General features: G+C 41.8%; 1 protein-coding gene across 3 annotated transcripts in view; it reads right to left on the bottom strand.

Moving 5' to 3' along the window:
* Positions 1-1,729: 1,729 nt before the first annotated feature.
* KLHL12 (kelch like family member 12) overlaps positions 1,730-14,206 on the bottom strand; it is a 28,730-nt gene continuing 16,253 nt past the window's right edge. For 2 of the 3 annotated variants that reach the window (XM_080825126.1, XM_080825124.1), the window contains exons 7-12: positions 7,006-7,112; positions 5,741-5,936; positions 4,461-4,619; positions 4,049-4,147; positions 3,468-3,654; positions 1,730-3,286 (exon numbers count right to left, since the gene is read on the bottom strand). In XM_080825126.1, the coding sequence (XP_080681252.1) occupies positions 3,160-3,286; positions 3,468-3,654; positions 4,049-4,147; positions 4,461-4,619; positions 5,741-5,936; positions 7,006-7,112 (875 nt within the window). In that variant the 3' untranslated portion in view covers positions 1,730-3,159. The remainder of the gene's footprint in view (positions 3,287-3,467; positions 3,655-4,048; positions 4,148-4,460; positions 4,620-5,740; positions 5,937-7,005; positions 7,113-14,206) is intronic. The other variant, XM_080825125.1, reaches the window with a different exon arrangement.

Raw genomic sequence — 14,206 nt, 5'->3', positions numbered from 1 at the left:
AGAACAGCAGAATACCTGAAAAAGTTGAGAACAAATTTAAGAACGGTTAGTAGTTCACTGAACTACCTATACCTATGGGAAGAGAGAATAGTAGAGGGAAGTAAGATCAGAATGTTAGAGCGGGCACAGAGCACCATGGGTCTAAAGTCACATGAAGGAATTTGAACTTTTTTTAAAAAAGATTTTATTTTTTGACAGACAGAGATCACAAGTAAGCAGAGAGGCAGGCAGAGAGAGATGGGGAAGCAGGCTCCCTGCTGAGCAGAGAGCCCAATGTAGGGCTCCATCCCAGGACCCTGAGGATCATGACCTGAGCCAAAGGCAGAGGCTTTAACCCACTGAGTCACCCAGGTGCCCCAGGAATTTGACCTTTGTAATATGGGCAATGGGAATCTATAGAATTTTGGGCGAGGAATAACTTCGATATTCCCTGAAAATTTGCTGTATGTTAGGTATTGTAATGATCCTAGTTGTACTTTAGGAAGAACACTGATGACAAAATGGAGGGGCTCTAGACTGGAAGAGTACAGGTAAAACTATCAGGAGGCTATTACTCCAGGAGTCTGGGCAAGAGATATAAGCCTGAACTATGCGGTAGCAGAGGGAATACAAATATAGGAATGTATTTGGAACTTTATTTATTTATTTTTTTGAAGTTTTTTTATTCATTTGACAGATCACAAGTAAGCAGAGAGGCAGGCAGAGGGAGGTGGGAAAGCAGGCTCCCCACTGAACAGAGAGCCCAATGCGGGGCTTGATCCCAGGACCCCGAGATCATGACCTGAGCTGAAGGCAGAGGCTTAACCCACTGAGCCATCCATGCACCCCTGTATTTGGAACTTTAAAAGATAAAATCATGTAATGTAGAAATGAACTGGATGTCTGTATTGTAATAGGGGTGACACAAGATAAATGATAGATCTCTGAGACAGGATAACTAAGTGGCTGGCTGCCATCTAAGAGCTAGAAAAACAAGAAGAACCCCTAAATTAGGGGTACCTCTGTACACACATGAGCAAAGCATGTAAGACTGGGAGGAGTGGAAAGAGAGCAAAGAGTTTCAGTTTCTGCAGAATATTCAGTTGTGGCTGCCATATATGAACTATTTGGGAATTTGGTCTGAAACTCACAAAAGTCGGCAGTAAAGGTAGCCATCAGTTCTTTACCCCCTCACTTCCCTGCTTCCCCTGGATCTCTTCCTGATAGGAGTCACATGTTTCATAGCTGTGGTCTGATCAGCAGGCACAATGCATCTGCTGAGGAAAGGTTGGCAGGCTCCTTTAGAGAAAATAACTTCCTCTTTGGCTCCCCCTTCCCTTTTCTCTGGAAATTTCAGGATTTTTTGCAGTGCTGCAGGGCAGGCCTTCCGGATAGCTGTTTATGTCACGTGACATAACTCTAAGCGAATAGAAAAAGGACTGGAGTGAATAAAATCCTAAAAGTCAAGAGGGTACTTACTAAATGAGCTCAAGATTGAGTCCTCTTTATTCTGTTTGGCTTTCAAGTAAACTCCAAGTGTGAGAGGAGTCGATACCTATGCCATTTTTATATAAATATTTTACTGATGAGAATCCCCACAAGGGTAGAGGGGTAGGCTACCTCTTACCCATGTCTAACAGAGAAACACAGAAGAGCTAGTTGGCTAACACGTAAGGTGAACGGGAAGAAGAGAAAGGACAGACAGCTGACTGCCTGCTCCCCCCAAATAATCTGCAAGACAGTGCTGGTTAGCCATAAACTCTTACAGGCATTTGAGACAACTGATTTTTAATATTTTCTTAAAAAAATACAAAGGAAATGAACTCTTGAGGTCAATACAACTCAGGAAAAGAGGAAAAAATGGAATTTTGGAATAAAGGGAAAGTGCATCCTTGTTTAGGTTATCACATCCCCAACACTCCCAATACCCACAAAACCAAGAATTTCACTCCAAAACACAGGGGAGCCTTGCATGGTGGCTCAGAAATGGCGATACCAAGTACTGGAACTAACAAAAGGATTTTGGTTGTTCTTGATTATTCTGTCCTGGGATGAGTAAAATCCTAAGGACAGGTAAGGGAACCTTCTAGTAGGAAAAGCACTCATTGTACCAAACACAGCAGTAAAAAAGCACTCCTCAGTAGGAGTGTGCCCTTAAAAGAAATGGGGCCGTAATCGGGCAGCTGTATTTATAGGCTGCTGCACCCCACCCCATCCTCAAATAAATAATAACGAAGTATAATAGTGTAGTAGTATTTGATTCAACACAGAAAGTGTGTCTCACCCACTCAGGGCAAACCATGCCATGGATAGGCGAGCCCTGGCAGGAAATAAGACGATTGTAAAGTCACAGGTACTTCTAGTTTGTTCCCAGGCATACCGAACTCCCACATTTATTCCGTATCTGTTCACCCCAACATTTGTTCACTTTTACTCTTGTCAGTCTCCAGTGCCAAGATGCACATCATTCTAGTTCAGAAAGACCATGGGGAAATAAAAAGATCCTTCCAATAATACACCCTTGTAAGTCTTCCAGGTTATACTTCAGTGGTGTTCTAGGTTCACTCACATTCCATCAAATTCCATTGACTCCCCTTACTCTAAACCCAGTTCTGATATACCAAACCTGTCCCTTGAGTGCCAGGTCTCTCCCCAAGCCCCCCCGGATTTTGACAGGGGGCTTTTCCCTTTGTTATTCTCCAGAATGGAATTGTGTTGCCCCTAGCTACTGTAGACTAGGAAAGATATTCTTGGAAAACAAGACTTGGGTTTTACCCAGCTTACTCAAGTTCGTATCCTTCCAATCATCTACACGCTGGATACTGCCCACATCTAGTAGGTCACACTCACCGTCCTTCTCTGCAATACATGAGGCACAACAGATACAGATTCTCCTGAGCACACGAGAGTGCTCTCTACACCAGAAGGAGAGGTGATCTGACCTCTCAGATCCATTTGGTGTGCACGGTCTTCCCTTGAGTATCTGATACCCACCCTCCTCAGGGACAACTACCAGCGCAAGGCGGTGTGTGTGTCAAGTAAGTACAATCATCACTGCGCTGGTGCTTGTAATCATCCTGTGCACACAGTGAGAAATAGATATTCTGGAAAGGATCCTTGACTCTCCCATAAAGTGTCCCTTGGACCGGTCACTAGCGCTGGATGGTGCTCCAACAATGGTCACTTCTCTCGAAGAACACACACGCCAGCATCACAGCGCTGGGTTCCCATGGATGTCACTACTTCCCAGTTGTCGATGATAGGGTCATAGCATTCAATGCTACTCAGCAGGGAATTCCCATCATATCTGAGTGGGGAAGAAGCAAAAGAAGAAAATAAACTTTCTCTTCCCTTCCATACAGTCCTACATCAAAGGCTGCCACTGGAGAGGTCTCCCCCAACCTAAAGTCTGTCTTGATCCAAGAGTTTGGATTGGATCATTTGGTCCTGGATGCATGATGACTTTAGTCTGGCTTCCAAATCCTTACCCTGCAATAGCATAAAGTCTCCCTCGAAGCACCGTGGCCCCTACATAGCATCGTGGAGTGGTCATACTAGTGACAGTTGTCCAGGAATCGGTGCGAATGTTGTATGCTTCCACAGAAGAAAGGTGGGCTGTACCATCAAATCCCCCTACCACATAAATATGGTCATTCAGCAGGGCTACTCCTGCACCTGGGGGAAAAAAGGCATAGCAAGTGAATACTACTAAATTTAGGATCAGAACTTAAAAACAAAACATGATCACTGATGGCTAGCTGAACTCTAAGGTAGTTGAGGGATGTGGACTAGGGCCAGACAGGCCTAGAATTATCTAGTTGTCTTTATTATCACTATATAGTATCTTTATTATCATTATATAATCACTATATAGTGGTAATAAAGATCGTGATAAAAGATAGGCAAAGAGGAGAACAGAACCTCACTCCTTTTACTCTAAGTGTACAGTGAAGAAAGAACTACAACTCTGATTTGTTGATCCCCCATTTTTGACTGCAGCACCACTGCATAATGTAAAGATTTGTCAGCATGGTCTACTGTCCTTTCCCTTAGATATGACTGGTCTTACCAGAGCGTTTGGTGGCCATTGGTGTAACATTAGTCCAGTGTCCTGTGTGGGGATCATATTTCTCAACTGAATTTAAGATATTCAGGCCATCATATCCTCCTGAAAAAGCAGAGAGCATTTCGGAAAGAATGGGAAATCCTCATGCCCATTTCCAGGCTGCCTTTCTCTGAGTGTTTCAACTAATTCTTTTAATTTCGGTTCTTAAGAGTTTCAATAATCCGGAGAGAAATCTGACAGTACCCTAATTTCTGCTTCTACAAAAAAGATAGTCCCAGCTAAGAGAAAAGATATGAGGATAGACTAGGATTTTAGTTGAAAAAGTCTATGAACTTTATTTTATTAAAAAGGGATCCCCACCTAGAAGTTGCCACCCATTAAGTTCCCTCCCATTGCTGCCTCCCAGACTGAATACCTAGGCAGTAGATCACTCCGCTGGCCACAACTAGTCCAGCGCCCTCCCGGGCTGTCTGCATATCTCCTAGCATGCTCCACTGGTCAATGTTTGGGTCATATCGCTCCATACTGGTATGACGCCTGCTTCCGTCAAAGCCTCCGGACACATAGATCATATCTGTTCAGAATGAATGAATCATAGACTATTAGAAGATGAGAGATTTCTAATAACTCCTCTCTTTATAAATTCCCCACAAGTACTTCAAATGTTTGGGAACAAAAACAAAGTGTTTTTCATGGGCAAGTCAAGTCTTATAGATAAGGAAGGAAGACATCACAGTTAAAGACATCTGAGAAGATGGGGTGCCTGGGTGGCTCAGTCACTTGGGCACTTGACTCTTGATTTTGGCTCAGGTCATGATCTCAAGAGAACTGTGGGATTGGGCCCCACGTCAGGGTCTGTGCTCGTGCTCAGCAGGGAGTCTGCTGGAGATCCTCTCCCTCTGATCCTACCCCTACAAAACCCCTGGCTCACCCCTGCTAGCGTGTGCCTGCACTCTAAAATAATAAATCTTTTTTTTTTTTTTAGGATTTTTATTTATTTATTTGACAGAGAGAGAGATCACAAGTAGGCAGAGAGGCAGGCAGAGAGAGAGGGGAAGCAGGCTCCCCGCTGAGCAGAGAGCCCGATGCGGGGCTCGATCCCAGGACCCTGAGATCATGACCTGAGCCAAAGGCAGAGGCTTAACCCACTGAGCCAACCAGGTGCCCCTAAAATAATAAATCTTAAAAAAAAAAAAAAGACATTTAGGGGTACCTGGGCGCTTCAGTTGGTTAAGTGTCTAACTTTGGTTCAGGTCATGATCTCAGGGTCCTGGGATCAAGCCCTGAGATCAGCAGGGAGTCTGTTTCTCCCACTGCCCCTCTCCCCAATTGTGTGCATGCTCTCTCTCTCTCTCTCTCTAATAAATAAATAAAATCTAAGAAAAAAAAAAGGACACCTAAAAAGAATGGGGTCAGATGGAATCCTCAAATACTGGCTCGAGTTTGCAAAAATACAACTAGGGCCAGTTCTCCACTCAGCACACTGGAACTTGATTTATCAACTCTGTTGTCAGTGCTGAAATATCCATTAATACTGAAAAGCTTTGATAACATTTCTATTTCCAAAAGCAAAAAGGAATATTTATTCTTACCAGTATCTTCCACATTTCATACTCCTGCCAGCTAAGAGGAGAGGTATGAACACTGATCCAGCCACAACAAAATGGAAACAATGCCCTGCACAACCAAGCATACCTCCTAGGGTCGTGGCTCCAGCGAGGCCTCGTCGGACATTCATAGGGGCTACGGAATACCAGACCCCATCCTCATCTGCTGTGTAGTCGAGGCATTCCACTGAACTGAGGCGGGAACGGCCATCATAGCCACCAATTACATAGATCCGGTCATGTAGGGACACTGAGGCCACATAACGTCTCTTACGAGTGATGCTCTATGGGTTTAGGAGAGAAGAGATACAGATCATTTTAGGCATGCAAGTCTTAGACTTTACTTTTTGCTAACCTTCCTATTTTTATCTACATTCCTCTCCTTCACCTGTCACCATAAACCCTTTCTAAGACAGTGGTTCACCCTCATGTGGTCTCCACTGTCTACTGAATGAACATCCTCTTGCTTGTTATGATGATTTTCAAGATGCAACCCTTCTGAACATTTGCCTCTTTCCAAGGTTTCCAAAAAGTTTAATGTCTTCCCATTATCCAGTATCTGATTCCTTTCTATTCTACTATCTATTCCAGGGCTAAAGAACTTTATATCCTTTATACCCTTCTATAAGGCAGAAAAGTATCCCCAAACTGCTGATCAAAGGGCCAGAGATCCTAAAAGTTAGGAGGGTAGATTAAAAGATTTCCATGTTTTGTGGGGTACCTGGGTGGCTCAGTCGGTTGAGCTCGTCTGACTGTTGATTTCGGCTCAGGTCATAATCTCAGGGTGGTGGGATCAAGCCCCGAGTTGGGCTCCTAGTTCGGTGGGGAATCTGCTTTTCTCCTCCTTTTCCCTCTGCCCCCACCTCGACTTGACTCCTCTTGCTCTCAAATAAATAAATAATCTTAAAAAAAATTTTTCCCATGTTTTCTCAGAATTATTATTGTTCATCCAGCACTAAAAAGAGACATATGGAGGGAGAAAGATACAAAGACTTCAAGTAAACACTAGCTCAATGTAATATAATTTAATACTGAGTTCAGTTTAACAGAGCATGATAATAGAGCATGCTGGGAGTTACACAGACAGCTCAGGAAGGTGCCCCAATAGTGGTGGGCCAGGAAAGTTTAATTTGACACAGGGCCTTTGATAGTTCTGAAGTCTGATCTTCTACCTAAATGGTCGACAACTACTGACAGACTGATCTAGAACCCACTATGCGCATGACGCCATTATGAAGAGCATCATGCGATTACTAGGCTTTGCTACTTGCAGGGCTGGATTAGTTATGATCTAGAGTCAGGGACTGAGGACATTTAAACTCTTTCCCCATGACTGGTTCCCCCACTGCTTACTGGCAAAAAGCTCCACTCCTGAGTCTTGGGGTCATATTTCTCTACCACATCGATGGGAGACTGCTGGCTTCCAAAGCCCCCGACCACCAGAAGCACTTCATTGGCTCCTGAGGACAAAGAGAGAAAAAGACAAGTTACTTTACCATCCCAGGGGAAACGTAAGTAGGAACAGTTGTAAGATTTTGTTTTATGTGGCACAGAGAACAATCTGAAATAGGACCTTCATCATAAGGCTGCCTAATAGGAAATTACTTCTTTCCGAGGTACTAGCTCTTGAGGACCTGGATCTCTGAAATTAAAATTTTAAGACAACATCAAAACTCCGAAGGCAAACTTCAACACGTTCCAACCTATCTAGATGACTCTGGTTGACATAATAAGTGAGGTTCTCAGTGCAGGTAGGGGGCTAAAGGGGGCTTCCTTTCTCAGCCTGTAAAACTCAAAATGGGAGTTTTTGGTAATGGGGAAAGAACATTCTCCTAATGTTGTCTCAAGAAAGTTGGAAGTTATGGTTTAAGAACCAAGTGATAGATTTTTAAAACTCTCTTTCCATGAGTTTTTTCCAATTTAGCCAACTTTATGATCATGTTCCCTGCCCATTCATCACAATTGCCAAGTAATCATAACAGCAGGCTTTTAAAGAGATTTTTTTTCCTATTATTTTCCCAAAGAAGGTATTTTGATGGCCTTTGTATCTTCCCCTCTTCCTTAAAGCCTTCTTGTGATATCTCCTCCTTTACCTCTTTAAAGAGCAAAGTCTTTTGAGAAAATCCTCTGTACATGTGCTCTATTAGAGCTCATGGAGAGAATCAAGCATTTTGTAAATTCAATTACTAGAAGGGCACTGAGGAAACCAAAATGATCTTATAAGTAACTAGGCTTGAAAAAGCAAATGGAGTACCTTTAAAAAACACAGATGCAAGGGCACCTGGGTGGCTCAGTGGGTTAAAGCCTCTGCCTTCGGCTTGGGTCATGATCCCAGGGTCCTGGGATCAAGCCCTGCATCCAGCTCTCTGCTCAGCAGGAAGCCTGGTTCCACCCCCCTCTCTCTGCCTGCCTCGCTGCCTACTTGTGATCTCTGTCTGTCAAATAAATAAATAAAATCTTAAAACAAAAGAAAACCAAACCACAGATGCACCCCAATGAATAATGGCTCTGACAATTATTATCAAAAGCTACTATAATCATTAAGGAAAAGCAAAAATACTACTTCATAATGCTCCATAGGAAGTATACCACCATCACCAATGAAGTATTCTTGCTAAAAAAAAAAAGAACTCAAATCTTGAAACTTACCTACTCGTCTAACCACCAGTTTATAGGCAATTCAGGGGACAGAACATACTAAATGACAATACATGGATGCAATCAGCAAAACTGAGAATGTTCGAAATTCTACAAGTCAAACAGCTTGGTTTCTTCAACAAATAAATTGCAAGGAAATACCAAAATAGGATGGAAAAACCAATGGATTAAAAGAGCCTAAAGAGAGGGGCGCCTGGGTGGCTCAGTGGGTTAGAACCTCTGCCTTCAATTCAGGTCATGATCCCAGGATGCTGGGATCGAGCCCCGCATGGGGCTCTCTGCTGAGCAGGGAGCCTGCTTCCTTCTCTCTCTGCCTGCCTCTCTGCCTACTTGTGATCTCTGTCAAATAAGTAAATAAAATCCTTACAAAAAATAAATAAATAAAAGAACCTAAAGAGAGATAGGCTCAATGCAACATGTGGACCTTGTCTGGATCACAAGTGGGGCAATATAAGTGTTCAAAAACAAAACTGGGGGAATATGAACATGTCCTTGATATCTGATGAAAATAAACTAGTTGTGGGTTTTCTTTTTTTAAAGAGTTTATTTATTAGAGAGAGAGCACAGCAGGGGGAGCAGCAGGCAGAGGGAGAAGCAGGCTCCTTGCTGAGGCGGGAGCCTGATGTGGGACTCGGACCCTGAGATCATGACCCGAGCTGATGGCAGATGGCCAACTGTCTGACCCACCCAGGCGCCCCTGGTTGTGCGTTTCCTTTGAAGAGTGAGAATGGCATTTTAAACACATTTTTAAAAAGCCCTTTATCTTTCAGAGATACATATGAAAGCATTATATGGGTAGAATTATATCCTGAGATTTGCTTCTAAATTGGCCATGAGTTGATAATTATTGAAAATGGATGATGGGTATGGAGAATCATTATATTATTATATTATTCTGTTTGTGTATGTTTGAAATTTTTCCTAATAACTAACACATGAACCCTTAAGTTTAACCTCATTAAAGAGAGCATCTGTCTTGTGTACTTGCCAAATAAAATAAGTGGACCCTTTTCCAAGGTGAGCCGGTAAGCAGGTCTCAGGAGTCAGTTCCTTTTAGAAAAGCAAAGCATTTGAACAAAGAGTCCTTTCATATTATGCTTATTTGTGCATAGAATTCCTTCAAGCTGGGAGAAGCCAGAACCACAAAGTATTTGCTTCTTCCTTGGTAGCATTATTCCCCTATTTGTCCCTTTCTTTTGGCACCTTTTCTCTCCCTTTGATTTGAACAGAGGCAATAAAAGCAATCCTTCTATCCAAACATATTTCCCCTTATAGACAAATATGATGCTAGGGGCACCTGGGTGGCTCAGTTCATTAAATGTGAGACTCTTGGCTCAGGTCATGGCTCAGGTCATGGTCTCAGGGTTGTGAGATCAAGCCCTTTGTCAGGCTCCATGCTGGGTGTGGAGCATGCTTAAGATTCTTTCTCTCCCTCTGCACGGCCCCCCACCCCCGGCCAAAATAAGAAAACAGTAATAAAACATCTAACTCTTTTTAAAAATAGTGATGCTAGTGAATGATACCGGTATGGCTAAGACAATGAAAATACTCCACAACTGAGGGGTATTTTCTATGCTTTGTACCTTTAAAAAGGTGGGCAAAGGTGTCAGTGTGAGTCACTCAGTTATTTTATGGTTCTAAATGCCTGGCACCTTAGACCTTTGGTTCCAGAACTTCTTTGCCACAAAGCACTCTTTTCATTATTTTTCCAAGGTAGACCTCATGTTCTAAAAGACGATCTACACCAAGATGTATTAACAAACTAACTTCCCTATTACTGCCAGAGTTACATATAAGTGCCAATGTAAGTATGAGAACACCAGTGTTTTCACAACGAACAGATATAATTTTAGTCAGTTCTGATATCTTTATTTAGTGAAGTAGCTCTGTCTAGCACAAAAGCCATTTTCTTTTAGAAAATTTGAGCAATAACTCGAGGATTAGTATATTCTCATCTTTACTTGCATACTAACCCTTCATTGGTTAAAAAGATTTAGAAATCATTTCTTGTGATTATAAAACAGAAGTAAAATACATGCTCACTGGTAAAAGAACTTAGAAAATAGAGACAAGTATTATGAAAAATGTTTACCTGTAATTCCACATGAAGACACACCAAAATTTAAGAGATTATTCCCTTCCAGCCTTGTTTTTAAATATTTATATAACATAAATGGGACCACATTTATTGTATCCTAGTTTTTAAATTATTTTTTTATGATTTTATTTTAAGTAATCTCTACATCCACAACCAACGTGTGGCTTGAACTCACAACCCTGAGATCAAGAACTGCATGCTTCACCAACTGAGCCAGACAGGCGACCCCTCCAGCTGCTTATATATATATATTTTTAAATTTTATTTATTTATTTGACAGATCACAAGTAGGCAGAGAGAGAGAGGAAGGAGGAAACAGGCTCCCCACTGAGCAGAGAGCCCGATGCGGGGCTTGATCCCAGGACCCTGGGATCATGAACTGAGCCACCCAGGCACCCCTCCAGCTGTTTATATTTAATTTCCTGAAGATATTAACAAAAATCTTTTAATACATAATTTTACTATTCTTAGGCATTTCAGTTGTTTGTAATTTGGGACTATAAATAATCACATATAGTCCTGTAATAAATATGCTTGAATATGAAATCCCAGTTCTTTTTTTTTTTTTTAAGATTTTATTTATTTATTTGACAGAGATCACAAGTAGGCAGAAAGGCAGGCAGAAAGAGGAGGAAGCAGGCTCCCCGTGGAGCAGAGAGCCCGATGCGGGACTCGATCCCAGGACCCTGAGATCATGACCTGAGCCGAAGGCAAAGGCTTTAACCCACTGAGCCACCCAGGCACCCCCCCAGTTATTTTCTTAAGACAGAAATGGGAGGGTTGCTGGAGTGAAGAACGTGAACTTAAAAAAAAAACTTTTAATATACATTATAAGAGGAGCGCCTGGGTTTCTCAGTCGGTTAAGTGTCTGCCTTCTGCTCAGATCACAATCTCAGAGTCCTATATTGGAGTCCTGAGATGGGCTCCCTGCTTGGCATGGAGTTTGCCTCTTCATCTGCCCCCACCACACCGCCGCCCCCCCCCCCCCGACCTTGCTGGTACGTGTGCTTGCTCTTTCTCTCTCTCAAATAAAATCTTTTAAAAAATATATGTATATTCTAAGAATACTTTCTGAGGTTTAAACCAATTTATATTGCCACCAACAATATAAGGTTGCCAATTCATTCTACTCTCTGTAGCTGGATAGTTTTCTAATCTCTGATGCTTTGGTAGACAAAAAATTGTAGTTATTGTTTTAATTCTTACCTTATTACTAATAAGACTCTATTAGTAATTAGGTTGAATTTCCCCCCTCATATTTAGTAGTCAATTGTACTTTTTATTATGAGCTCCATATATATATATATGTATCTTTATATATACATACAAATAAATAACTCTTTGCCACGGTTGTAGCAAATCTACCTAATTTGTTTTGTTTTATAATGTTGTGCATGATTTTAGTTAGTCAAATACACTGACCTGTTCCTTTGTGATTTCTTCTATTCCTTTGTGCCTAGGAAGTCTTTCTCTCCTGGGAGAACTCCTAAGTATTTCAATGTCTTCAGACCCTAAGTTGGGGACACTACTCTAACAAGCTAATGTGAAACAAGCTAGTGAAAGGAATAATTAGAAGGAACCCTGTTTGTTCTCTGCCAATGAATGGCGGGGTGGGGCGACGGGGACTGGACTTGTTAAGTTAGATTTCTCTGTATCATGAAGAAAGTATGTCTAAAACACCTGACCAAAACAGTATGAAAAAAGCACATTAGTAAAACTGAGCCATCTTGACAGTGCCACTGTCATTACTGGGTGGTGGGGCTGGGGGAAGGAGTATGTGTGGGCTGTCGTGTGCTGTTAGAGGACTACAGCAGACAGCCTGCAGGATTGCTAACATCACAGGGTTCAGAGACTACATTTCCACATGTATTGATTTTTAGCTCAGAAAAGGAGATGGTGACAAATTAGCAATTGCAATTTCCACTGTACCTTCTGTAAAAGAATAATGGGTGAAAGGTAAATAACTAAGACAAAATCCCCACCCATTATCTGGCATGCAATTTTTATGTAGCTGTAAATTTAATTTCCTTATTGTGTATGCAGAAGAATCATTATCCTGGTAGCTGGTTTAGCAATCTCTGTGAAGAGAGATGGGTAAAAGACATGATGGTAGGAACAAATTTACTTTTAAGGAACTGACAAAGAGATGCTAAAATAAGAATCTAGTTGGAGATAGCTTCAGAATTTCTTTTCTGGAACTTCTGAAAAATAACCTCACAACTCTAAGGGCATGTAGAATCATATACTAATCTCTCAAGATCTTCTCTGTATTTCTAACATTTCTACACTGAAATACATTGACATACAGTGCTTATGCCGGTAAAAAATTATAGGAGACAAATCATCATTCTACCTAAAGCAATAAGTAAAGCTTAATTATCAATTAACAACTTCACATATATGAGTCCACAGTTAGATAAGAGAAAAAGTAGACAAGAACAAAAACAAAACACCCCATAGATCATTTAAAACCTACAATAGTGGAATAGGAAGGATAGGAACTGGAAGTGAGGTAATATCTTAGTTACTTAACCTGTCAGCTACAATGTCAGGCATCTTACATATACTATCCTATTTAACCTCCACAACAACCCACTGAATGAAGACATTAGTATCCTCAGTTTAGACTTCCTTTTTTTAAAAAAACATTTTATTTATTTATTTGACAGAAAGAGAGATCAGAAGTAGGCAGGCAGAGATAGAGGGGGAAGCAGGCTCCCTGCTGAGCAGAGAGCCTGATGCAGGGCTTGATCCCAGGATCCTGAGATCACAACCTGAGCTAAAGGCAGAGGCTTAACCCACTGAGCCACCCAGGCACCCCAGTATCCTCATTTTAGAGGCAAAAGCACAGGCTCAGATAAACTGATACCTTACCTAAGGTCACACAACCATCACTGGTGGAGTTGTGATTTGAACCTAAGTCTCTTTGCTAAAGTAACAGCTAATGTATATAGTACTTTTCATGTGCCAAGAACAGTCCTAAGCCTTTTAAATAAATTACTTCATTTACTCTTCCTAACAAACTTGGAGATAAGAACTGTGATGATTCCCACTTTACAGAAGAGGCAATTGAAGCAGAGAGGAAGTCTCCTGCCAAAGTTAATATACCTAGTAAGTAGTAAGCTGGGATCTGCACCCACACAGTCTGGCTCCAGAGTCAAGGCTCGGAACTACTGCATGTCACCACCCAAACCCCTGTCCTTTCCACTGTACTGCACTCCTGTACTTGTATACTTCTTTTCCTTCCTCTTCTCATTCCAGAATGTGAAACTACTACGCGGTGTTTGAAATAATTTCTAATCCAGAAAACTCCAAAAATAGTGAAATTAAGGGGCACCTGGGTGGCTCAGTGAGTTAAGCCTCTGCCTTCGGCTCAGGTCATGATCCCAGGGTCCTGGGATTGAGCCCTGCATTGGGCTCTCTGCTTGGCAGGGAGCCTGCTTCCCGCTCTCTCTCTGCCTGCCTTTCTGCCTACTTGTGATCTCTGTCAAATAAATAAATAAAATTAAAAAAAAAAAAAAAGTGAAATAAAAATACCTTTTTTTTAAAAGAAATATTTTATTTATTTATTTCACAGAGAGAGAGAGAGAGAGGGAAAACAAGCAGAGGGAGCGGCAGGCAGAGGGAAAGGGAGAAGCAGGCTCTCCACTGATATGCGGCTCGATCCTAGGACCTGGGATCAGGACCTGGGCTGAAGGCAGACCCTTAAGCTACTGAGCCACCCAGGCGCCCCAGTGAAATAAAATTATAACTTATACTGTCTAATACTTGACAATTCAGAAAGTGTTGTTACATACT

This window comes from Martes martes (genome assembly GCF_963455335.1).
Source record: "Martes martes genome assembly, chromosome: 15".
Classification (NCBI taxonomy): domain Eukaryota; kingdom Metazoa; phylum Chordata; class Mammalia; order Carnivora; family Mustelidae; genus Martes; species Martes martes.
This window is presented reverse-complemented; position numbering and strand designations above follow the sequence as displayed.